Here is a 25654-nt window from a genome sequence, read left to right as displayed (position 1 = left end):
TACCATATACATTTAAATTTGTGTTAGTAAAACAAGTACTATAAAGAAAGTAATCAAAAGGAAATGACAAAATGTAAAAATACTTGAAATAAATATGACAAAGGATTTGGAGCTTTTAAGTTCTATCTTTACCTCTCAAACTGGTAAAGAATGACGCTAGCAATCATTTATAAAACAAGACTAGGGGCGCTTGGGTGGCACAGTTGATTAAGCATCCAACTCTTTATTTCTGCTGGGTCATGATCTCAAGGTTGTGAGATCAAGCGCTGAGCCAGGCTCCACACTCAGCGTGGAATCTGCTTGTCCCTCTCCCTCTGCTCCTTCCCGCACCACGTAGCACACACTCTCCCTCTTTTTCAAATAAATAAAATCTTTTAAAAAAAAACACAAAAAACAAAAACAAAAATAACAAGACAAATATTTACTACTGCTGGAATGTAAATGCGATCAATCATTAAGCAGTAAAAAAAAATATGCCTTAAACAGACTTCTAAAAATTCATTCTTTTTTTTTTTTTTTTTTTTAAAGATTTTATTTATTTATTTGTCAGAGAGAGGAGCGAGAGTGAGCACAAGCAGACAGAAAGGCAGGCAGAGGCAGAGGGAGAAGCAGGCTCCTGGCTGAGCAAGGAGCCCGATGTGGGACTCGATCCCAGGACGCCAGGATCATGACCTGAGCCGAAGGTAGCCGCTTAACCAGCTGAGCCACCCAGGCGTCCCATCATTCTTTTTTTTTTAAAGATTTTATTTGTTTATTTGACAGACAGAGATCACAGTAGACAGAAAGGCAGGCAGAGAGAGAGAGGGAAGCAGGCTCCCCGCTGAGCAGAAAGCCCGATGCGGGACTCGATCCCAGGACCCTGAGATCATGACCCAAGCCAAAGGCAGCGGCTTAACCCACTGAGCCACCCAGGCGCCCCTAAAAATTCATTCTTGCCTTAGTAAGTTCACATTCATGAATCTAGCCTCTGAAAATATTAGATTTTTGGGTAAAGATGTCCTCTATAAATTTAATGTATAATAACCTAAGTGACTAATAACAAAGAAGCATTTAAATAAATTCTAGAATATACAGTACAATGGAATATTAAGCACATACTAGTATTTTAGTGGAACATTACGGGCATAAGAAAATGGTCCTAAGAAAATCAGTGAAATAAGCATCAGAAAGGGCACCTGGCTGGCCCAGTTGATGCAGTTGGTACGTGCTTTCAGCATGTGACTCTTGAGCTCAGGGTTTAAATTTGAGCCCCATGCTGGGTATAGAGATTACTTTTTTAAAAATTCTAAAAAAAAAAAAAGGCATCAGGAATTATTTATGAAATGTCATACCATTTTTATAACTGCATAAGCAGAGAAAAATACTACGACACACACAGTACGTGTTAAGTAGTAATTATTTCTAGGTTGTGGGATTATAGTTGATTTTTCTTCTCCTCTTTCCTCTCTGTAGTCTCTAAATTTTCTCTAATAATTATATATTCTAACTATGAAAGACAATGTTACTTTTAAAAAGCAAAAGAGTTGCTGCTTCTCACTAAATGTATGAAGGGAATGTAAATCAGCTACTTTGAATATCTAAAAAGACTTGTGCAAAGCAACAACAGCTTTACTCATCTGTTTCTACTCAGTATTTTTCCTGCTTTCCTCTTTTAATATCTAAGAAATAGCTACCAACTCTGAAAGGGTGAAGATCTCCCAGAACAATACATTCCAGCCCCCACAATGGAACATTTCAGAATTCCCCTGGGGTATGTAAGAACGCCAGTTTCCAGCAGTTGAGACAAAATTAGTGCTAATTTGAACCCTGGTATAACCATGTTATTGGCCTAACTATACAGCAATCGAAGGCGATGTTATTTTGTTCATAGATAACGCCATCAGCGGCTTAATAAAGAGCAATAAGAAAGGCAGACTGCTTGAAATCCCAAGGAGAGAAAATAAATTTTCTTGTCTTCCAAGTTTTAAAATATCAAAATAACCTTTCTAGAGACCAATTTGGCTAAACATTTATCAAAACCCTTTAAAAAAACAAATATACTGTGACCTAGCTATTCCAGGCCTAGAAATCTGTGGTAAGAAAACAATTTGACCAACGTTTAAAGTACATATGCAAGGATAGAAAAAAACACAAGACAGTAAAAAAAAAAAAAAAGGGAAGTAAAACAGTGAGTGGGTACTGGTTAAACAAAATGTCTCTTCCTACAATGTAAATGTTTGTGTCCCCTCAAACCAAGTATGGTGAAACCTAATTCCACATGTATGTGGAGGTGAGGCCTTTTGGAGGTGATTAAGTCATGAGGGTGGAGCCCTCATAAAGCTGTTTTATGGGGCGCCTGGGTGGCTCAGTGGGTTAAGCCTCTGCCTTGGGCTCAGGTCATGATCCCAGGGTCCTGGGATCGAGCCCCGCATTGGGCTCTCTGCTCAGCGGGGAGCCTGCTTCCCTCTCTCTGTCTGCCTCTCTGCCTACTTGTGATCTCTGTCTGTCAAACAAATAAATAAATAAATAAATCTTTGAAAAAATAAAATAAAATAAAGCTGTTTTATAATCTGTAAGAGATTATAGTGCTCTTATAAAAGAACCTCACAGATATCCACGGTCCTCCTCCATGTGAGGTGACAGTGAGAAGACGGCTCTCAAGGAGCCAGGAAGCGGGCCCTTACCAGAAACCAAATCTGTGGATGCCTGACTTTTAGACTTCCCAGCCTCCAGAACTGGAGAAATAAATGTTTTTACTTGTAAGACACCCAGTCTATGGTATATTATTACAGCAGTCCGAAATGAACTAAGATACATTCACACAATGAAATGACACCATTAGGAATGAGACATAAATGTATACTTATTAACATGGAAAGACATCCAGGATATATTGCAGATTATCTAAAGCTAGTTATAGACTATGGGACAAAACAACATGCTTATTATACCCATGTATTAGATTGGGTTGCCCTAACAAAATAACATAGACCAGGTGGCTTCAAACAGAAATTTATTTTCTCACAGTTCTGGAAGCTGAAGTCCAAGCTTAGGATACCAGCAAGGTCAGTACCTGGAGAAGACCCGTATGCTGGCTTACAGCAGACAGCTTGCCTTCATGCTGTGTGCTCACATGGCAGTGAGTTAGGAATCTCTGACTCTTCTTATAAGGTCACAACCCTGGGGATGAGGGCCCCACCTTTATGACTCTGTTTAACTTAATTACTTCCTAAAGACCTTATCTCTAGATGCAATGCGGTCACACTGAGAATTAGGGCTTCGACATTTGAATTTTGGAAGGGGCACAAGTTAGTCCACAGCAACTCTGAACAGTTATGTATTTTTTATGAACCATGCTGTACATGGATGAAATTCTGGAAGGCTTTGCCTCAAAATGTTTAAATCGGTGGTTACCTCTATGTACTGAACATCAGCATGCTTAGCTTCTACAATGAATGTTAATTACCTGTTTAAAATTTAATAAATATTAATAAGATAGTAAATTTTAATAAGCCATCGGGGAAAGGTGCAATACGCTTTCGCGCTAATCACGCTGGCTTCACTCACAAAAAGCAGCACCAACAGAGCAGTGCAATCGCGGATGCAGGAAATGGATCCAGGAACCAGAGCAGACTGACTGTTCCTTGAAAACATCTCCAATTTACTGCTATGATCCAAACAGGCAACAAAAACAAAATCACTGCGCATCATTAGGAAGGATATTAGAAATAAGATGGCAAACATATCCTATCCAAAGCCACAGTCCAGTGATCAGACTGAGAACCGAAGGAATGTTCTGGAAGGCCACCAAGCAGGTCTCTGCTTTCTTATACCTCAAGACTGTTCTCACAGTGCAAGAAAAAGTTATGCGGGCACATCTAAAATCATCAAGATCCAGCCTATACTTTCCCCACTGCCTCAAGCTGACAGATATTATACACTTTTTCTTTTATCACTAGTCACAGATTCACAACTTATGTCCCTCCTTCTCCCCCCACCTCCAGACACACAACCATGCACAAGCAGGACTGCAGGCTCTTTGGAGCGAGACAACCTATCACCCTCAACTCCGTTCTCTCTGCACAGTGCACGTGTGATGAATCAGAGGATTTTCGGAGCCGAAAGGTATTTTCTGTTAGGGACGACTGTTTATGCAGTGGTCTGATAAAATTCTGTACTGTAATAGAGGCTGAAAACACACTGAAGATGTATAGCAAATCTTATAATTTAAAAAAAATGAAAAACTTCACAGCTTTAAGGAGATTAAAAAAAAGAGTAAACGTTAATTTCTAATAGGTAAAATTATCCCTTATTATCCCATCGTGTCACCAAAGAAATGGAAGACAGAAAGTGTGCTTTCTCCCCTTGTGACTCCCAGCAGTTTGCCTTCATGACCACTCTCTATGGGGCTGCTGACAGGGTCCCAGCGGCCGTCAGGGCTACGGCTGAGCAACTTCTTCCACTTTAGTTCTAATGGGCAAAAAGACAGCAGGGTACGCAATAACACCACAGCTCCTCCGTCTTTCCACCAACATGTTAAAAAGGGGAGTATTAGATTACCAGCTTGAGTAAAACAGGTCAAGTCCTAGTCAATAAGGCTGGACCCATCACAGACCCTCACAGACTAGGAAAAAAGGGATTTAGTGTCCACTCCTGCTGCCCCTCCTCAGGGAAGGTGACTGGGCTGAGCTGTGCTTTCCTACCCCCTTTCCTGCCCAACAGGCCCTGTGAGTTCTGTGGGCCCTTCCCAGATAGGGACGTGAGCTTCCTCGTACGCCAGTGCTCAGCACACAGAAGCATTCCGGTTGTGTCTGGAATGAGCTGAACTAATACATTCAATTACTTAGAAAGAGAGGATGTTAGGAAAAATCTATACTTGGGAAATAGAGACGATCCTAACTCAGCCTTGCCCTCCGTTGTGGTAGGATTACTAGTCAATATTTAAGTGTGGTACAGCTGAAATTCAGTCAGTGCCCAGAAGCCAGATAAGCCCACTTGCCAGTGTCCTACCCACCATGGGGCTGATTCATGCCGTCCAAATATAAAAAGAACCTCCTGTACAAGATCCCACAGCTGCAGTCTTACAAAGCTAAAGTCTGCACTACAGACATCTGATTTTGGCTTCAGAACCAACCTTAGTGATCCTAAAAATACTTTTTCTTCACTATAAAGGTCTCTATTAACTTATTAATTCATACTCTGCCTTGTTGCAAAAGGATTTAAAATGACATAATATAAAAAATAAGATAAAAACTATTTAATAAGCAGATGAGAAAAAGCAGATGGTGATAAAATAGTAATATAGGAAAGTAAGAAGCAAAGTTTAAGGGCAATAAAAAAAAAATCACACGGCATCTGGGTGGCTCAGTCAGTTAACAGTCGCACTCTTGGATTCTGCTCAGGTTATGATCTCAGGGTCGTGAGGTCAAGACCCTCCCCCTCAACAGGGCTCTGGGCTCAGCAGGGAGTCTGCTTGAGACTCTCTCCCCCTGGGCCTCCCCCCCACTTTCTCCCTCTTTCTCCCCAATAAATTTTAAAAAATTAATTTTGAAAGAGCCTATATATCTGTTAGGATTGGGTCACATGCTTGGATCGAAGCTTCTCTAACAGTCAACTGAAGAGGGAGCTGGGATCAGTTACATGAATCTTAATGTATATAAAATACAAAGCAGTTCCTCAAAAAAAGCACAACCATTCAGAGTATGGAGAGAAGAAATTTACTTCTGGGCCCCTCATAGAGAGAACACCAAAAAAATAGAAATAATTATGATAATAGCTAATAATTAGCACTAACTTCTATACAAAACACTATCCTAAAGTCTTTAGATGTATTCACTCATTCAGTAACCCTATGAGGAAAATATTGCTGTTATCTGCTTTTCATTAAGTGCAGATCCATTTCATTACTCATTAATAATGAAACTTAGGAACAGAGCAGTCAAGTAAATTGCCCAAAGCCACACAGCTAGCAAGTCATGGATCTGGGATTTAAGCCTGGCAGGATGATTCCAGGGAAGGCCTTCTGTGTTTGTTTTTAAGACCTTATTTTTAAGTAATCCCTACACTCAACACGAGGCTCGAAGTCACAACCCTCCAGAGCGGCATGCTCCACCAACTGGGCCAGCTGGGCGCCCCAGAATCAGCACACTTAACCGCTACACCACCCGCACTGTGCCGCTGGCTGATCCAAAAGCAAATGAGCAATGCCCTCAGCAAAACCCTCACGGCAGACATCACTTTCATAAGGATGTTCCTATGATGCCTTTCTGTGAGGCCAAGAGGAAAGCACAACGCTTAGCTGAGGAGCAGCAATTCCACTGACACCAAAATGAGGCAGTCCACCCACATGGGCTTCTGACACATGGACAGACATGTGGGCTATTTAGGTGTCTCTCGAAGACTGGGTGGCCTCAATTCCTAATGCTCATGATACCACTCCTCTTCCTCAACAAGACTGAGCACACACTGAGGCGCCAGGCTGGGGGTTATGCCCTTGGAGCAGGTGAAGTAGCGCTCTGACCTGGGGACAGGTAAAGGAGAGCCACAGGTTGGGAGCCACCTGAGCTGGAGGAAGGACAATTAGCAGCCACCCTACTAACCAACCATGGTTGGCAGGCCCACAGCTGCCTGAAGAGCAGGTCAGCCTACCTTTGTGTGGAGGGGGCTCATGGGAGTACCATCGGGCAGGGCTCCCTTAAGAAAGTGTTGGGCTCACTCAAACTAAAGGATGAGAAGGTCCTGAAATGCCTGTGTCCTGGGATAGGTCTCAACAGAACTAGTCTGGACACTGTCCAAAGATCCCAGCATCAACTGTCAGTCATGACCACAGCAAATCCATGGGATGTCTGGCCTTGGACCACATAACTTCTCGGTACAGGTGCAGGACAGAGGGTTGAAAAGTATAACTCTAGTGGACATTACTGAAAACGAGCCAGTTATTGTTTGGGGGGGGATGACAAATATGTTTAAAAAAAGACTTTTGGTTTTGGGATAAGTGATTGTAACCTAAATTCTCAACACCTTCTCGAAGTTCAAGTTCAGGACCATAAAACCATTTCATCGGAATTCACCCATTAACTGAGCACTTAATACAAATCAAACACTGTTCTAGCTGTTGGGGCAGAACAGCAAACAAAACAGACAAAAATCCCAGCCATCAGAAAGCTTATTCTTTATGGTTCTGTCATTTGTTAAAATTAGGGAAAGCTCTGTGAAGGAAATACGCGACCACTGTTCTATTTTTGCTATTTTATTGTCTAAAATTATTTTAAAATAAAGTTAAAAATTTTTTTAAAAAAAGAAAGCTTCTTCTTACTGTAAGTATGAGAAGTAATACTACTAACTACTATTACTATACTTGACTAACTGTACGTCAGGTGGAGATAAATGTTAGGAAGAAACTATGGCAGGGACCCAGAGAAGGGTGTGCCGGGGGTCGACAAGATTATCCCGGGGGTCAAAGAAGCCTCACTGGTTAGGGAAACCGGAGCTAGCCCTGGAGCAGGCCAGAGGTGCACCAGGTAATGCCTGGCTGGAGGGTCCAGCAGGAGAGAACAGCAGGGGGATGAGGAATGAGGAGAGAGTGAGAAGCAAACGAGGGTGGCCAGGAGAGGCAGGGATGGCAGGTTACGGATGGACCTGGAGGCCACAGGAAGGATTCTGGATCTGATTCTGAGTACAGGAGTGACCATCAAAGGGCCACTGTCTGCTGAGTGAGGGAAGGGTCAAGGACAGAAGCAGGGAGAGCAGTGGGAGGGAGAGGGGGCAACCTTCCACCCACAGTGCCTCGGCCACATACATGCGCGCAGCAAGGGCAGCAGGCACCTGACCCAACCACAGGAGCACCTCAAACTCCAGTTCCAGCGCGCCGACGAAGCCCCCGGCAGGCTATGACTCCCTCGTGCAACAAAATAGAAAGAAAAACAAGCAGAGTCTCTCAAAGATGGGTTAACCCGAGACAAGTTAGTGTGACCTGAGGGAGCAGAAGCGGGCAGCCTGGGAGAGATGCAGCAGTCCTGGGGCCGTCAGCATTATGGATTACACCTAACGGGGCAGACTCCGTAATGAGCTAGTCCTTCCAATCTGACACCAGTTGTTCTCAAAAGCCTATTCCAAAATACATTAGAGTCTAAAATATTTAACAGTTAATACAGCCCCACTTAAGTTCCAAACCCACACATAAAACTGCCTTCCAAAATGCATCTGGTGCTCAAATGATGCTCTTTTCCCTTCCTCCCAAGTGTTCGGAAAGCTAATCTCACAGAAGACCCTCTATGAAACGCATCCTCTCTTGGGTTCCTGCAAGGCCGGGGTGACCTGATCTGATCCTGGCGTGCCTGTGGCCCGCCAGCACCCCCCTTGCCCTGTCGGAGGGCAACCTAACGACCAGGAACGGATTTGGGGTTTCCACACACATCGCCCTCCCCATACCGAGTGGCTGCTGGCCAGACACACACAGAAACTCCCACGTGTGTTATTCTCACTCGTTTTGACAAAAAGCTGTGATAAGAACAGAAGGGAAAATGGCAAGGCGTCCTGAGGGAAGAGGAGACCCATATGCAGCTTCCTCACCAGCCCGGTATTTGTGAGGCCATGGACGGGCACACCCAGCTGCGACCTGACACCTCCTTGAGCATCGTAAGGGGAGCAAAGAGCACACAAGTGTTAGCTAAGCTTCCTTGAGGTCTCGAGAACCTTCGCCCAAAAACATTTTAAATAGCCAGACTTAAAACAATAAAACTATAAATATTTTTCTCACGCCCATTACAGTTTTCTTTCAGGCTCCCTTTAAATTTCTCCCTCAGATGGGAGGACTGACCACAAGCCATTAGCAAGAAAATTTCGCCAAGGAAAAGACGAAGAGGTAAAGGAACTGAATAATTCACTATCACTGGTAGAGGGTTCAGTATAGAAAACCCGAAATACACACTTTGCCACACATTATTTCTGAGACTATATAGTAAGAACATAGACGCTCATCAAGCTAACTTAGAAAACTAATCTGTAATCAATTAGCTTACTCTGGCTCCTCTCTCTCTGTACATACTAAAGCTTTGGTGAATGCATGGCATTCTCCCACATACAAACAGGCACCTCATAATTAAACTTAAAGCCACTTAATTACCCATTTATGCACCCAGGCTAGAAATATATAAGCATGCTGCAGTAAATAAATACATCTGCTTTATAAGTAAAGACAAGTTTATTCTAACACCATCAAAGTACTTGTTAATTAAGCAAGACAGCATTTACCAGACAGGAGATCAATAGTTCTGAATCTTCTTTTGTCCAATGGCATGCTGTATAGTCAAGGGCATTATTCTCTCCTTGCTGTTTGCACATATAAGCACAGTTTCTTTCAAAAACGGTGCGGATGCCTTTAAACAGAATGACACTAGTAGTGCAACCCATCCCCAAGGTGTGGATGTTCCGATTTCTAGCAATCTCTACTCCATCTCCACATCATCTTCCTTGGCTCTTCTGAGCAGGCTCCCACTGAACCATCTTCACGACAGGCAGTTGCCGGCACCAGAACAGAAGGGAAGCTCTGAGCTGTTGCACTAGAATCTGCTCCTGCCCAACTGCCTGACAAAAAAAAAAAAAAAAAAAAAAAAAAAAAAAAAAAAAAAAAAAAATCCCGGCTCCGAGTGTCAAACAGGAGGGGTGGTGCAAAAACCAGATGACACACCTCGGATGCACCAAAATCTTTAAAGTGCCGTTTTTCCAGTAGATTGCTTCCTTGTTAATACCCAAGAACAAACCAGCCGACGATTTACATGTGGTTACTGGAAAACTGCCGGCTCCCGTGATTTGCTTAGGATTGTTCTGAATCTCAGAACCTGCCCAAAATGAAAAAATGGTGCCAGACAGCCACCCTGCTGCAGATGCTGCTGGAAGGCACAAAGAATGTTCATCTGCTGCAAGAAATCACTCTCCCAGAATGCTCAGCCTAGCATCTATATTAGCAAACATCTCTTTCCTTGACCTAAATATGCTGTTTGTTTAATCCTGCATCCGTGAGGAACAGAGAAGCAAAAGGGAAAAGAAGCCCCAAAATGAGAGAAATCACTAAGATGACTGCTGCTATGGAAACATGTATAAGCCCACTTCAAACAACCTTTTGCATGTGTGGGTAACAGCTTGCTGACAGCAAATCCCAGGGGAACACAAAATTGCTGTGTCAATCTTGACTTCTGCCCACTTCCACTCCGCCAGAGAGAGGGCTAGCAAGTTTGCACTGCTTAATAGGATTCTCCCATCTCTGGTACCCAAAGATGCAAATGAGAACATGCATAAAGAGTGACCTGATCGGGCGGGACATACACCTTCTGAAGCAGGGCTCTAGGACATGATGCTAAACACGCACTGAAGTCCCACAGTCAACAGGGTTATTATTTGGGATGCAGAAGGAATCCAGGTCCCTCCACTACAGAATGAACGTAGTAACTCTCTACTACCTCTGTGTGTCTTTGGTGAGGGCTAATAGGGAAGCATGTCACTGACAGAACACTAAGTTGAAACTTGCATTTTCCTTCTAAAAAATGAAAAGTAAATTACATAAAATCACTATGATGAACACAGGAAAACCCCTCCTCTCCATAAAATGCATCTAGAAAAAAGTTACTGCTCTTTTAAGATCTGTTTTGAATTCTTCCTTATTTCACAAGGCAACAGATGGTTTTCATTTTCTATCTACAGATTTTGAAGTTAGAGTGAATTATAATGATTGAGTACCTGTGAATTGCTTACTGGAGATCTGTATAATGTAATAAAAGCAGATCTTTAGAGAATACCATGTAGTCCCCTAACCCCCAAATTTCTGGTTCTTATGGTGAGTTTACCTATTAGGCCCCATAGATAAGCAAAAACCTAGGCTACTCCTTTCTCCTGCATTTTTATGCAAGGTTTATCTAACAGCCACAGGGGGGAAAAAGAAAAAAACACGAGAGTAACTATCTGTGGTCTACAGCATTCAGCTTTCAGAATAGCAACTCTTGTTACAACAGGGCTACAGTGTTAAGACTACACCCAAGTCCTGACATCAGAAGAGCCAAGTCTTCATGTGACATCACAATACTGGCAGATAAATGACATGGAAACACAACAATGTAGACTACAAAACACCCAACACATGGGTTAAATTATCTATCTTGAGAATTCCGAAAGGCCATCTAAACTTCTGCACTGCAAGGAAAACAACTTAAAAAATAATAGTTTACTGAATATAAAGATGGTACCTAGAAATTGAAGCTTGATTTACTATTGTTACTACCTATTTCAGACATCCTGGGTGCAGAAACCAGGAAATATCATTTGAGATACAAAAGATCATGTTTGGACTTTACGAAAGATTATAAATGATAACCAAGCAAAATCTGAAGCTGCTAGTATATTCTATTTGATTTATGTTAAAAACTCCCGAGTTAATATTTAAAACAGTGGGACAGCATGGAACAACTTCCTAACAATCATTCAGAGGAAAAAAGAAATGTTTCCTAGGGACCTACTAACAAGCATTTAAGCAACTTGTATCAATTTTAAATGTTAATCATTAGTGGGCAAAAAAATTAGTGGCAAGAAAAACAACAAACTATTTAGAGCAAAGGAGTCAACAAGGCCAGAAACGGGTTTCATGCTAATAGAGGCATGACAAAACGAATCATTCAAATGTGTCTTTGGTTTCACTGATTTTTCTGCATCAGAATGATCCTGGATTAGTCTACAAGGATAATTACTGTGAATTCCATCAGAAGACATGGAGATGGGTGGTATCTATTGGCAACCAGTTCAGCCACCTACCGCGTATGTATTTCAATCTGGAAATCACACTTACTCTCTTATTAAATGTGACCTCTCCTTTTCACAATTCCCAAGACTGGATTTCTGCCCTGACTCCGTCTTGAGCCCCAAGCCCATGTCTTCCTCCCCTGCTAATAAGGGTACCTGACTCTCCTAGCACCGCCTCACCCTCAGATGTTCCAAATCAATCGTCTTTTAATATGACAAACTGGGATGGTATCTCCACACAATGTCATACTTTTAAGCCATAAAAAGGAATGAAGTAGTGACACGTGCTACAATATGGATGGACCTCAAAATGTTATGGAGAATGAAAGAAGCCAGTCACAGAAGACCTCATCTTATATGACTCGATTTAAATGAAATGTCCAAAAAATCCACAGAGATAGAAAGTAGATCAGCAGTTGCCAGGGAATGGGAAGTGACTGCCAACGGGCACAAAACTTCTTTTAGGAGTAATAAAAATGCTCAGAAATTGGACAGTGTTTCTAACATGTATGCTATCCATACACAGTGTATAGTCTGCAAATACACTAAAAACCACTGGATTGACATTTTAAACAGGTGAGTTCTACAATCTGTGAATAAAGAGCCTGACTCCACTACTGATGTTTTACTACCAACATCAATAGTTGTTGATTGATTTTAAGCATTCCCCCGCTTCTTTCCCCTCCTGTCCCATATCTGACCAAACTGAAAGGACATTCCAGGTGGTTCCCTCCCTGGGTCCCTGGAGGAAATTCAAACCACTCAGGAGCCCTCACCCTGGCCCCACCTGCTAACCATCATAGAAATCCCAAACCAGGCTCAGGTCCTGTTTGGGAGCTGCCCTGCTCTCCTCAGAGAGCCTCATTACGTGAGTTACTGACCTCTCCACAACCTTCTCATGAGTACGGTGTCATCAGCCTCAACATCCAAAGCACATTTGGGGTGTGAGGGGAGCAGGAGGAGGGGCCGTCCTGTTTCTGTGGAGTGGTCCCAACAGTGAATTGTATCTCAATAACACTGTTTTCAAAAATAGGAGAGGGGAGGAAGGCAGCCTCTTATTCTGCCCATTTGTCAAGTTCAAATAAAGTAATAGGGGAGAACTCAACCAAGAAACTGCGATGAACATGTCAGTAACTATTGTTTTATACTTCACAAAGGACTTACTGAGTAGCTCCGGAATAGCTACCTTGCTTAATGAATTTACAATTTGGACTGCTGCTCTGGCCCACTTCACGGGAATACACAAACCACAGACCCTGGGAGAACCTGTGGCTGCCCTTGGGGTGTGCATTTTAATCTAGGAAAGGGGCTCCTCACTGTACAAACCACCAGAAAACCTGTACAAACAGAACGTTTACAGTAACACTTGCTGCCCCACTCAGGGGTCATGGACAAACTTCAGCCACTGGGCCACAGAGACCACAGCAAATCGGTCTCAAGCTTTGATTCCACCTCCCAAAGCGGATCTATCCAGAGCTGCCACTCCCATTTGCAGCCTTCTCCTTGCCAACTGCTCTTCTGTTTTAAGTATGTTCTAAGGACCAAATTAGTTTGACTAGCAGATTTACTTCATACTCTCTCAGAAAAGTACGCATAAATTAGAATCTGAAGTAACACCTAAAAAAATCTAGAACTACAAACTGCAAGTAATATTCTATCTCAGATACATACAAGTCTTCTACCTAGGTTAGACCTTGGGTCCTACCTTAGAAGGCCAGGAAATAAGTGGAATTCTGTCCATTCTACAGTGGCTGAAATGAAGATCTCACACATAATAATAATAATAATAATACATCACATTCTATCTAAGTGCCATTTGGGTGTCTTATTTCCATAAAATGGAAATGGACTGCCTGACAGTCCATACTACGTTTCTCAATGCAATCAGTGAATTCTGCTGAACAAAGAAACCTTATCTAAGTTGGCTTGTCAATTCCTTATTCATTATATATTCCATCAGTATAAGCAAAGGGAAGTAGCGCGCCCAGCATGGGCATACTACATGTCCAATAAATGTTGGTCTCCTCCACCTTTCCGCAAATTAAATTTTTATCTTTCCTACTATAAAGTGCGGTAGTTTTTCTAAAAATACAAGCATTTCTTACACAAAACCCAAGCGTATGAGAATTTAAGATCTAATAAATATAAATTCCAAATTATTATATTGGTTAAAAAAATGATTCCAAGAGAGAAATGGGAGTGTTACGGAACAAGAAAAGGGAGTTAAGATGGTGTGGAATGGAGTGCAGGTTTTGGCAATGACCATTAGAAGAAGTTTGTTTGTTTGTTTGTTTTAAGTAAGGAAAATTAAGTTAATGTTATTAGGTACATAAGGATCTTTTTAAAAATAAGGACAAGGTAAACTCTCCTACCATTGTGTATTTCAGGAATACAAACCTCAAAATTTGTGGGAGAGAAGGCAGACTTATAGCATATCTAAATTTATCCATCATTTAGAGATGTAGAGAGATGGCAGATGGACCTAGGGGACGAGGGCACAGGCAGGAGTTTTAGACACACACAGACACACACAGACACACACACACACACACACGCTCAGAGAGCTTGGTGAAACTAATTTTGCTAAAATTGTATCTCTAAAGTTGTAACTACATAAAGTATTTGAACCAAGTCTGCTGCTAACAGTGGTATTTAAATGTTCTCCAAAGCAGAGACAGGTGTCTCCATGTTGGTGCTAGAATATCAGGGAGGCAAGCAGTCCACATGAGGCACTCTGAACACCCGGCACGCCCATGGAGGTCTTCCCAAGATGACCAGAGTCTCTCAAAAGAAACTAGAGAATCTTCCTTTTATAGACAGAAGACTGGGTTAAAAAGCCTTTAAAATAAAACGGAACTCCTAAAGGAAGAAGAGTTGGAGTTAAGAATGAACTTAACTCACTAATAGGAATATAAAATGGTGCAGCCACTGTGAAATAGAGTATGGTTGATTCCTCCCAAAATTAAATGAAGAATTATATGATCCACTTCTGAGTAGATACCCAAAGGAACTGAAAGCAGAGTTTTGAAGAGATATTTGCATACCTATGTTCATAGCAGCATTATTATCAAGAGGTGAAAGGAATCTAAGTGTCCACCAACAAACAGACAGAATGTGCTATGTACATACCATGGGATATTATTAAGCATTAAAAAGGAAGGGCATCCTGTCACCTGCTACAACATGGATAATAAACTTTGAGGACATTATGCTCAGTGAAATAAGCCCGACACAAAAGAACAAATACTGTATGACTCTACTTAAATGACATAGCTAGAATAGATACATTCATGAAGATGGAGAACAAAATGGTAGTTACCAGGAGCTTGGGGGGAAGGGGAACGAGGAATTATTATTCAGTAGGTACAGTTTCAGTATGGGATGATGAAAATAGTCCAGAGATGAATGACAGACATGGATGGTGAACCAGGTGCTGAATGTGCTTAATATCACTAAACTGAATATTTAAAAATAGTTAAAATGGTGGGCACCTGGGTGGCTCAGTGGGTTAAGCCACTGCCTTCGGCTCAGGTCATGATCTCAGGGTCCTGGGATCGGGTCCCGCATCGGGCTCTCTGCTCAGCGGGGAGCCTGCTTCTCTCTCTCTCTCTCTCTCTCTCTGCCTGCCTCTCCATCTACTGTCAAATAAATAAATAAAATCTTTAAAAAGAAAAAAAAGTTAAAATGGTTAATTTTATGTCATACGTATCTTATCACTATTTTTTAAAAGGGGGGGTGACGACACAGTTACTAGACTACTTTCCTATGACTTCCAGGAACAAGTGAAATAACAGAAAGCCAGGAGGGTACTTGTCTCCCTTGTCTGACCCTGGCCCACACAAAGGGCAGAAAAGCCCAGGAACAGGCTTTATATTTATATTCATTTCCTCATTCCACTTGGGAATGGAAAACCCCTACAGAAAAACCCTTCCAGCTACATATTGTCACAGAAACAAGAGAGGGGAAATCAAATTCCTGACTCATAGACCTCCCACTTCTTTCATAAAGAACTCCAAAAGGAGAGAACCAACAGCGTTTACAGGGTCTCATTTAACCCTCCGCTCAGGAAGCTGCAGACTAATTCAGAACTCCAATTACCATCATGGGAGGTTAAAGAACAAAACTGTAAAAGTTTCTGAGGGTGCTGGGGTCTTCAACGAAAAACCAATAAATTCATAAGCACTGATTCTGTCAAATATGAGAAGCTGCTCCTCTATGTGCAAAGCTTTAACTCTTCACTGAAAACACAGGCTGGGGCCAGGTACTCAGGGGAGGGAGGCTGATAACCGGGCAGATCGCCACGAAGGCAGGAAGCACCAACAACCAACTGTAGACGAGACACTGAGTGAGAAACAAGGAAGGCGAGCAAACACAAACACGCAGGCAGAAGGAAATCAGAACTCAGAGTGATGTCCTCTTGGACCCCACCAGCCTCTTCCAGGCAAATTCTACTTTAGGCCAACATCTGAGAAGATCACTCAGAAGCAAGGCATACCGAATTTAAACAACTGAAAAGACACCACACAGTGTAAGTGGCGAACAAATGCACTCATGAAACAGTTTATGTGCTTCAAATATGGAGGTAGAGCTGTTGGAAAGTTGATCTTGCATGCGAAGAGAAAGACTAAAATTCAGACCCTACACACCTCAATTATTCGCATCTCACATCTCAGCAGCTGAATACTTTAAATCTTTCACTGTCATTGTGTCAAGACAGAAAAACTGCCTCCGACATGAATAAAAACTTCTGGAGGGTAAAAAGGAAAAATTAAACATAAAATCTGAGTTTGTCCTTTTAAAAACTATCTCAATATAGTTGAACTTTCAGTTAGATTAATCAAAAGGCAAATAAGAAATGAAGATACTGCAATGGTTAGCTCCCCCAAATTATAGGAAGAAAAACACAACTTTTCCAAAATATTCCTATGGCTTTGAAAAACCAGAGTAAACAGACTCAAAATATAGTATGTGCTCCTTTGTCCAGACTTCTTGTCAAGTCAGAAGAGACTGGGTCCGTGCCCCTGCTTATAAGACTCAGAAAACTCTACTCTTTGAGCCCTTATGAGTTTTCGTTTTTTTTTAAGGGACAAAAAATTCAGGACTTCCTAAGATTCACTTTTATATACAGTCTCTAGTTGGGTTATGACTTAACTGTAACTGTGTTTTAAAAAAATGTTACTTTGAATAGAACACTTCCTGGTGTGTAAATGAATTTCACTTAGAGAAGCAAGAAACTTTTCAGGGAAACTACTTTCCACCTAGGAATTGGACAGATCGAAGATATCGCCATGCCTCCATGCCACCTAAAAACAGGACCCAAAGAAGATGTATCAATGGCCAATAAGCAAATGGAAACTCATCAGGAAAAAAGTCATCAGAAAAGCGTAAAATCAAAATCAGCAGACAGCACTTCATATCTATGAAAATGGCTAAAATAAAGACATAAGGACATAGAGAAGCTGGATTGTTCCTACACTGTTGTAGGAATGTAAAATAGGGAGGCTGCTTGGGAAACCAAGCTGAGAATTCCTCAAATGGTTAAATACAGAGTTACCACATAATCCAACAATTCCACTCCTAGCTAGCTATATATCCAAGAGAGCTGAAAATACCATGCCCATACAAAAACCCATACATGAATGTTCTTAACGGTATTATTCATAATAGCCCCAAAGTGGACACAACCCAAACGTCTACCAACTGACAAATGGATAAACAAGATGTGGTCTATCCATACAATGGAATATTATTCTGTAATAAAAAGAAATGAAGTACTGATACATGCTACAATGTGGATGAGCCTTAGTGAAAGAAGCCAGTCATGAAGGATCACATATTACATGATTCTGTTGGTATGAAATGTCCAGAACAGGCAAACCAGCAGAGACAGAGAGCAATCAGTGCTTGCCTGGGGGTGGGGGTGAGTTAAGTAGAATGGGAAAGTCACAGGATTTCATGGGGGGGGGGGGGTGCAGGTAATAACAGCCTTCTAAAGTTAATTACGGTGATGGATACACAACACTGTGAATATACTGAAAAACACTGGATGGTATACTTTACATGGTTAATTGTATGGTAAGTGAATTGTATCTCAATAAAGCTGTTTAAAAAAAACATAGGACGTATCACGGGCACACCTATAAAAAGCTGAATTTCTCTTGAAAGCACTCTACCCTTAACACAGTTATCTTTCCAAAATGTATCACTACTCCCAACACAACGAATTCCCAAAAGTACAGAAGATAATGGCAAGATGATTTCTTCAAGCAAGCTCTTCTGCTTTAAATTTACTGAGCACTTAAAGGAAAACTTTTGTCTGCTCTCTAACTCTGGCTCATTCATTGTGTTGCAAGGTCTGTGTCTGAGGGCTGGGCCACCTCTCCCAATTCATTTACTCCAAAAATAAAGAAATTTATTTTATAGATATTTTCCCACAAAATTTTCATCTCTGCTTTAACCACAAGCTCTCAAAATCCAAGAAAAAATAGCACATAGAGAAAAAGTCAGAAGAGGGATGAAAATTGACAGAACATTAACAGGAGATCCTGAATTTTTATTTAGACCATGGAGTTGGCTCTATTTAGGTCATTCTAGTCACTTGAACTATATAGACTAACACTTTAAATGTAAATTTTAATGTAAAATTTAAAGGAAAACACTGTATAAAGAGTATCGGGCACATTCTTAACAGGGTATGTTACACAGACGGACATCTAACAACATGCCAGACACTGAGACAGAATTCAGACATGAGGTCTCAATTAACCTTCTGATCAGCTCTTAAAGTTAAGTTTTATAAGTGATCTCACTCACGATTGCTACCCCTTGAACTTGTTACAAGTAAAGAAGATTTCCACAGAAACCCATCCTCACAGGACCCCTGAAGGATTGCAACTAACGCTGACGTCATGTGGAGTAGGGCTGAGAAACCATGGGGGGTTAGAGATAAGTACCCCACAAGTCCAAATGTCTCCTTAGACCAAGAGCTTTCAAGCTTTCCCAAAGATACAGGTACCCATACAGTACGCCTCTCTAGTCTATCCTAGCTCAGTGGGGGGAAGGGAAGAAGGGAGGGAGGGAGGAAACCAGACACAGCCCACTAAACTGTTTTCAGGACCACTATGGCTCATGGCCTGCAGTTTGGGGGAAAAAACCCACATGTACCAGTTATTACGTACGGTCTCTCAGCACTCGGAATTCACCAGCTCTCCCACATACTCTCCTTACCTACAAGCAGCCAGCCCTTGAGAAGAACGAAATGGCCTACTGAGGAGGGCACTGGTGAAACAGCGCTCTGAACGGACGCTGTTCTGCCTCACATACACAGCACACACTCTCGGTCAGCTGTCTCTGCCCAGGTCAGAAGACACTGGTCTAGGAATCAAGGGATTGAATTCGGAGGGAGCCCACTCTACTGCCCTAGTTACACACTGCATCCCTGCTGGGATGGAGATCCTGGATCTAAAGGGAAGAAAGCTTTCATTAAAGGCTAAAGGGAGACCACCGTGTACAATGAACCTGAAGGCCAGACTGCCACCCAGCCATTTGGGGGCTCCTTAAGCCACTGAACCAAGAAGCAAAAGAGGAGACTCCACCGGACAGGGTAAGAGGAAACTAGGTTGCTGCCTCCAAAGACTCAGAAATCCAGGGCGGTTCTTCACGGCATCTCCTAGCAATTCTATCTCTAATAGTTCAAGTTCACGAAAAACCACAGCAATCAAAAGAAAGGTGGGACCACCGAGAATTCAGACAGTCAAGTAAAGAATTCTAATCAGTTGAGATCCCGGCTGGGGACAAAGGAAATCTGGAAGCAGTAATAAGAGAAATAGAAGAGTAAAGATATAAATATCAACTACAGCCAACCGGCTAGTAAGAGAAGTAAACCCTACAACAGCACTGCGTATCTCCCTCTTGCCTCCTGCTTGGGTGTTGGGAGGGGGGCTAACAAATTCTTCTCCTTCTATTTTATACAAGTACTGTTGCTGAAACTTGACACTACAATTTAGACTTCAGGTAGCATATATTCCTGCAAGATTGCAAAAGAATTTAAGAATTAATGAACAAAGTCCAGAAACGGAAATGTGACCTTCCCCCAAAGACAGATAAGATGACTAATGAGATGTGACTTCTTGTCTCGAGGACCTGGTGAGAACACCTTCCTCTGACTAAAGGTATCTGTGTTCTGTTAGGCTGAAACATAGTCATTTTTGCTGTATGGCAGTTCAGATATGCCGGGGGAGGGGTGGGGTGTCTGCTTGCTGAGCAGTCAAAGGGGTGGGCAGTGCCAGTTATTAAGCTACAGTCTCCAGACTCCAGCGGCAGCCTTCCAACTCAGCTCCCTGGGGCTAGCTGGGAACACCGCATTCTGAAAGCTTGACCAGTTGGCTCCCTGTGGGGCTCGCCTCTAGGGGGCACAAGAGGGAGGATGCAAAGCCTGGGGAGGAAAGGGAGCTTGCTCCTTGGTTCCTGCTTCCTGGGGCTTTGGTTCCTCAAGTCACCCTGCAATGCTCCTGCACCCTGGTAGGAACAGTGCCTTCCCAGGTAGCACCTGAAACAGGTCTGCCATTTACATTTAACACGTACAGACCCATCTTCATCACAGCCACCCTCAGAAACCATGGCCAGCTGCCCAGCCCCCACTCCTCAGAGGTCTTGGCTTCAGTTCTGTGGGCACCCCCTCCAAGTTTCTAAGATTTTGTAACACAGTCTCATTTCCGGATCCTCCCAGTCCCAAGGCACACGGCTGCTTCCTGCAGTCACTACCTCTATGATACGGTAATGTTCTCTTTTTACCTTTTTAATTACCAACTTGACAATTTTTTTTAAGATTTTATTTGTTTATTTGTCAGACAGAGAAGGAGAGAGACAGCACAAGCAGGGGAAACGGCAGGCAGGAGAAGCAGGCTCCCTGCTGAGCAAGGTGCTGGATTCAGGACTTAATCTCAGAACCCTAGGATCATGACCTGAGCCAAAGGCTGAGGCTTAACGGACTGAGCCACACAGGCCTCCCCCAGCTTAACAACTTTATACTTAACAGCAATTCTTTAATTCTCTCTGTTAAAATAACTGATACGATTTCTGTTTCCTGGCTGGACCCTAACTATTATACTATGCTAAGCTCTCAACAGTTTTAAAAGACAAGGATCACCAAAGAATGAGAAGAACCAATAAGCACATAAAAAGATGCTCAACATTATTAGGGAAATGCAAATTAAAACTCAGTGAGATCCCACTACACATCTAACAGGATGGCTAGAATCTTTAGACTGGCCATACTGAGTGTCAGCAAGGCTGTGGAATAATTGGAACCCTAATCCATGGCTGGTAGAACCACCGCAGCAAGCACTTTAACAGCACTTAAAAATGTGAAACAAAGAGTTACCATCTAACCTAGCAGTTCCATTCCTAAGTATCCACCCAAGAAAAACGAAAGCACATGGTCACAGAGATGCATCCAAATGTTCCCAGCAACAATATTCACAATAACCAGAAAGTGCAAACAACTCAAATGTCCATCAACTGGTAACTGGAGAAACAAAATGTGTTTTATCCAGACAACAGAATGGAATACTATTTGGCAATAAAAAGGAAGGAATTACTCACACACTCCACAGCACGGGTGAACCTCAAAAATAATTAGCTGAGTAAAAGGAGCCAGACGCAAAAGCACATATTGTATGATTCTACTTCTAACTACTGAGAAACAGTATATCTATAGAGACAGAAAGTAGATGAGTAGTTGCCTGGAGCTAGGGGTGGGAACTGGAAATAGGCATGAAGATTTCTTTTGGGGGTGACAGAAATGTTCTATAATTAGACCACAGTGATGAGTGCACGAATGTCCAAATTTACTGAAACTTGTTGAACATTTACAATTTATTTTTTATTCAAATTCAATTAACATATAGTATATTATCAGCTTCAGAGGTGGAGCTCAGTGATTCATCAGTGTTCTATAATACCCAGTGCTTAATACATCACGTGCCCTCCTTAAGGTCCATCACCGTCACCCCCTCCCCTCCAGCAACCCTCAGTCTGAATATTTAAAATTTAGACTGAAGTTTATGGCATGTAAATTATACCTCAGTGAAGCTGTGAAACAAAAAAGACTAGGGAAAATATCAGAAGAAAACCTAGTGTCACAGGCAAATGATATAAATCATGATAAGAAACCACAATGCACTGATAAGTAAAATGAAACGTCTGTGTCTAGACACACATATAATGGCATGTGATAAAGACAGCATGCCTAAGGACCAAACCATTTCAGCAAACAGAATTAACTTTCTTTCAAATGCTTACGAAAAGGTCTGGTATACAGCATTAAAGGCATGCCCAGCTTGAATGAAGGATGGTTTGTTCAAAACTGAACCAATGGGGGGTGCATGGGTGGCTCAGTGGGTTAAAGCCTCTGCCTTCGCTCAGGTCATGATCTCAGGGTCCTGGAATAGAGCCCCGCATTGGGCTCTCTGCTCAGCAGGGAGCCTGCTTCCTCCTCTCTCTGCCTGCCTCTCTGCCTACTTGTGATCTCTGTCAAATAAACAAACAAACAAACAAACTGAACCAATGGGACAGCATCAGCATTCACATTTAGCTAATGCCATTAAAGAGGAAGATACTGTTTTGAAGCTGAGCACATTCTTGCACGTGATTTTTTTTTTTTTTTAAAGGAATGCTTCTTAATAGTGATGGTGCCACTGCTAAGGAAGACAGGCTTATGATGCCTCATTACAAAACAGCAGACTGACCACAGGCAACCAATACAACCAAATACTTTAGGTATGTCCCTGAAATTGTGCTTGAAATCAGATATCATTACAGTGTAAAAGTAAGGGATTCCTAAAGATAGAAACACTCCCTCCACTAGACCAGGCATTTGGACAGGCAAATAATTCCTCTTAAAGTGAATGGCTTAGATTTTGGAACACATCTGTTTATTTCTGGATGTTGTCTATGCTTGCTTGCAACTTTAGCCCAAAGTTCAGGTTATTTATATTTTAAGAAGGCTCTTCCCCTAAAATCCATCTAGAATATCTCAAAAGGGAATATAATGGTAACATAGACTTTTAAATAAATATATTTTTTCATAATTGTTGTTTTTTAAAGTACCTATTACTATAACTTAAAAATATAATATTTGATGCTTTCACTAATTTTTAATAAAAATATTCTCTACAATACAATCCTAATTTGCAATATCATGCTTAAGGGAAATACAGAATTTAACAGATGACAGAATTTAACAGACATTGTTTCAAATGTTATCTAGGAACCCATTAAGCCAGAAGAGTGGGTTGCCTCTGGGACTCTCCCATTACAGATGGTAAGACCAAGGATCAGAGAAGTAAACTAACTTGGCCAAAGTCTCCCATTACAGATGGTAAGACCAAGGATCAGAGAAGTAAACTAACTTGGCCAAAGTCACACAGCCAGTATGTAGAATACGAACCAAAGCTCCCTGACTTCTAAGTCCCTGCTCTTCCCAGCATGTCACAAACTCCGTTAATAGTAATGTTGATGGGGTGCCTGGATGGCACGGTTGGTTAAGTGTCCAACTCTTGATTTCAGCTCAGGTCATGATCTCAGGTCTGAGACTGAGCCCTGCATTGGGCTCTGCACCAAGTGTAGAGTCTGCTTGAGATTGTCTCTCTCCCTCTCCTTCTACCCCTTCCCCACCCCACTCCCACACACTCTCTCTGTAAAAAATAATAATAATAAATTAATAACAACATCGATTACACAGAGGAATTTAAAATTATAAGGTATTTACAAATGTAATACTCAGGAAAAAAGCACATATCTTCCAGTTCTTTATTTGGTTACATTTGTTACTTAAAATAGATCTGGTCCTCTATTTGGGAAAAGAAGGCGCTGGGTTTGGTCCTTTTCATTAGCTGAAAAGGCAGGTATATACTCCAGACCCAAAGAGCATCCAAGAAATACTCAGGAAGCGCCAGGTATCATTTTTATTATCCCAGGACCCAAGCAAAACTTCTAAAATAGCAAAGGTGCTTCATGCACAGCTAATGGAACGTCTCGATTTGAAGGGTCTGCTTCATGTTCCACTCACAACCTAAATCCCTCACTTGTATGGAAGGTGATTCCTTCCTTCCTTCCTACTCTTCCTGACAAGAACCAGAGGATTCAAGAGCTGGTGTCACAGCCACCTGCTTAGGACACACCCCTGATGGGTAGCAGAGATTAGTAGAGTCTGACTTCCACAAATAAACAAACTCAAGGCCTCTTCTGGGAAGACATGCTTCTTAACTTCGTAATAACCAAGAGCGCGATTATATCTATAATGTAACGAAAGAAATGTCCTGATGACTTAATATTTCCTGGGAAAAACTAATGATGCATTTCCTTCTTTTAACCCATCAGAGTCACCAATGTAGGTCACTGGCTGGAGGTCACCTAGAGATCAAGGTATATCCTTATGCTAAGTGGTCTCAGTCCAAGGAAGTTTCTTACCCAGTAAATGAGAAGATGGCCATACATAGTTAATGTGTTATTGGTGCCAATGAAGATACAATGGATAAACTAATGTTAAAACTGATTCCAAAACCCATCTAAATACATGAGCCCTGAAAACTCCTCTATTTGGGAGAATGAAAACTGCAGCCATGCCCTTTTTATCAACCAAAAGAAGAGATACTATAAAAATATATTCACTTAGGCGCTATAAATTAAAGTGAGCTTGGTGTTTTGTTGCTTTTCCATTGAGGATATCAAACCTGTATAATTTTAAAGGAATTCTGAACAGTTGGCTTCAAAAGATCACAAACTTTTTGTACTTGGCAACCAAGACTGTCAACTCATGTGAAAGTCTGTATTCAGCAGAATTTTAAATTAACAGAAATTATGAATGGTGAAATTACACACTCCCACAGAAACTTCAAAGCTGCCTAAAAGGAAAAGTTTTCATTTTACTTCATTAAACATTACAGCAGATTCCAGTAGTCGAAGATATCATTGGCTTTTAGGAAAAAATGGGGCAACAACTCTTAAAGAATAGTTCCTCGCTATAAAAGCTAAAAATTTTAGGACATCTGGGCACAGATGACAAATTGAAGTATGTATGGCAGCTTTTCTATCCATCAGGTAAGAGCTAAGGACTAGGAAACACTTTGATGATACTTTTTATTTTTTACAGATAGATCATTTAATTCAGCCAGGCCCAGCAGCAGAGAAGGCGAAGACAAATGTCCATCTTGGCTCTAAACAGAAAATCTGAATATGGAAAGCAGATTAGATTACAAGATCCAGGCTGCTCTGGAACGGACACCAGGACTGATAGTAAAAAATTCTCTCATCTTCAATATTGCCCTGAGATAGAACAGGCTGTCAGGGAGGAAATGAAACTCTAGCCCCAGGGTACGTTCACACAGGAGCAGGAATGCCAGTGAGTGACAGAGCACTATGATGGCAATTGAACTCAAATGACATCAAAGGTCGCTTTGGGTCCTGCACTACGATGGGCTCTCCACTTTACAGACACTGGCTGTGACTGCAAGTTGAGTCAGGCAGGATGGGGGCTGGTGTGTCTTTGGTTATACTGGTGACCTAAAGGGATGGCAGGGAAGACACCATATACCCAACATCTGTAAGGTACATCTTCCATATTATCACCTAGTGCAACAACATTACAAGTGACGATGCTGAAGCTCAAAGATGATTAAAGATGACCAAAGTCACAGAGTACTGGGTATCTGTCCCTCATTGGCAGACTTGCAGGTTAGACCTCTTCCTACTCTACCACGCCGCCTCTCTGCCCCCAAAGAACCTCATACATTCCTGACCCACATAAGTACTAAGTAAAAGAAACGTTTATACTTATACGGGAAATAAAACAAATCCATAGATCAAAATGTGTGGCCAACTTCAGGGG

General features: G+C 41.8%; 1 protein-coding gene across 13 annotated transcripts in view; it reads right to left on the bottom strand.

Moving 5' to 3' along the window:
* The window catches only part of DOCK9 (dedicator of cytokinesis 9), a 276616-nt gene that overhangs the window by 201885 nt on the left and 49077 nt on the right, over positions 1 to 25654 (bottom strand). For 2 of the 13 annotated variants that reach the window (XM_059144090.1, XM_059144092.1), the window contains exon 1: positions 9232 to 9488. The exons of 5 other annotated variants lie outside the window; for them this stretch is intronic. In XM_059144090.1, coding sequence (XP_059000073.1) covers positions 9232 to 9390 — 159 coding nt within the window. In that variant the 5' untranslated portion in view covers positions 9391 to 9488. Of the gene's footprint in view, positions 1 to 9231; positions 9490 to 25654 lie in introns of those variants that run through there. 6 more of the 13 variants (XM_059144088.1, XM_059144091.1, XM_059144085.1 and 3 more) reach the window with 5 other exon arrangements.

The sequence above is a fragment of the Mustela lutreola genome, chromosome 13 (genome assembly GCF_030435805.1).
Source record: "Mustela lutreola isolate mMusLut2 chromosome 13, mMusLut2.pri, whole genome shotgun sequence".
Taxonomy (NCBI): domain Eukaryota; kingdom Metazoa; phylum Chordata; class Mammalia; order Carnivora; family Mustelidae; genus Mustela; species Mustela lutreola.
The sequence above is the reverse complement of the archived record's forward strand: the minus strand, read 5'-3'. Positions and strand labels throughout refer to the sequence as shown.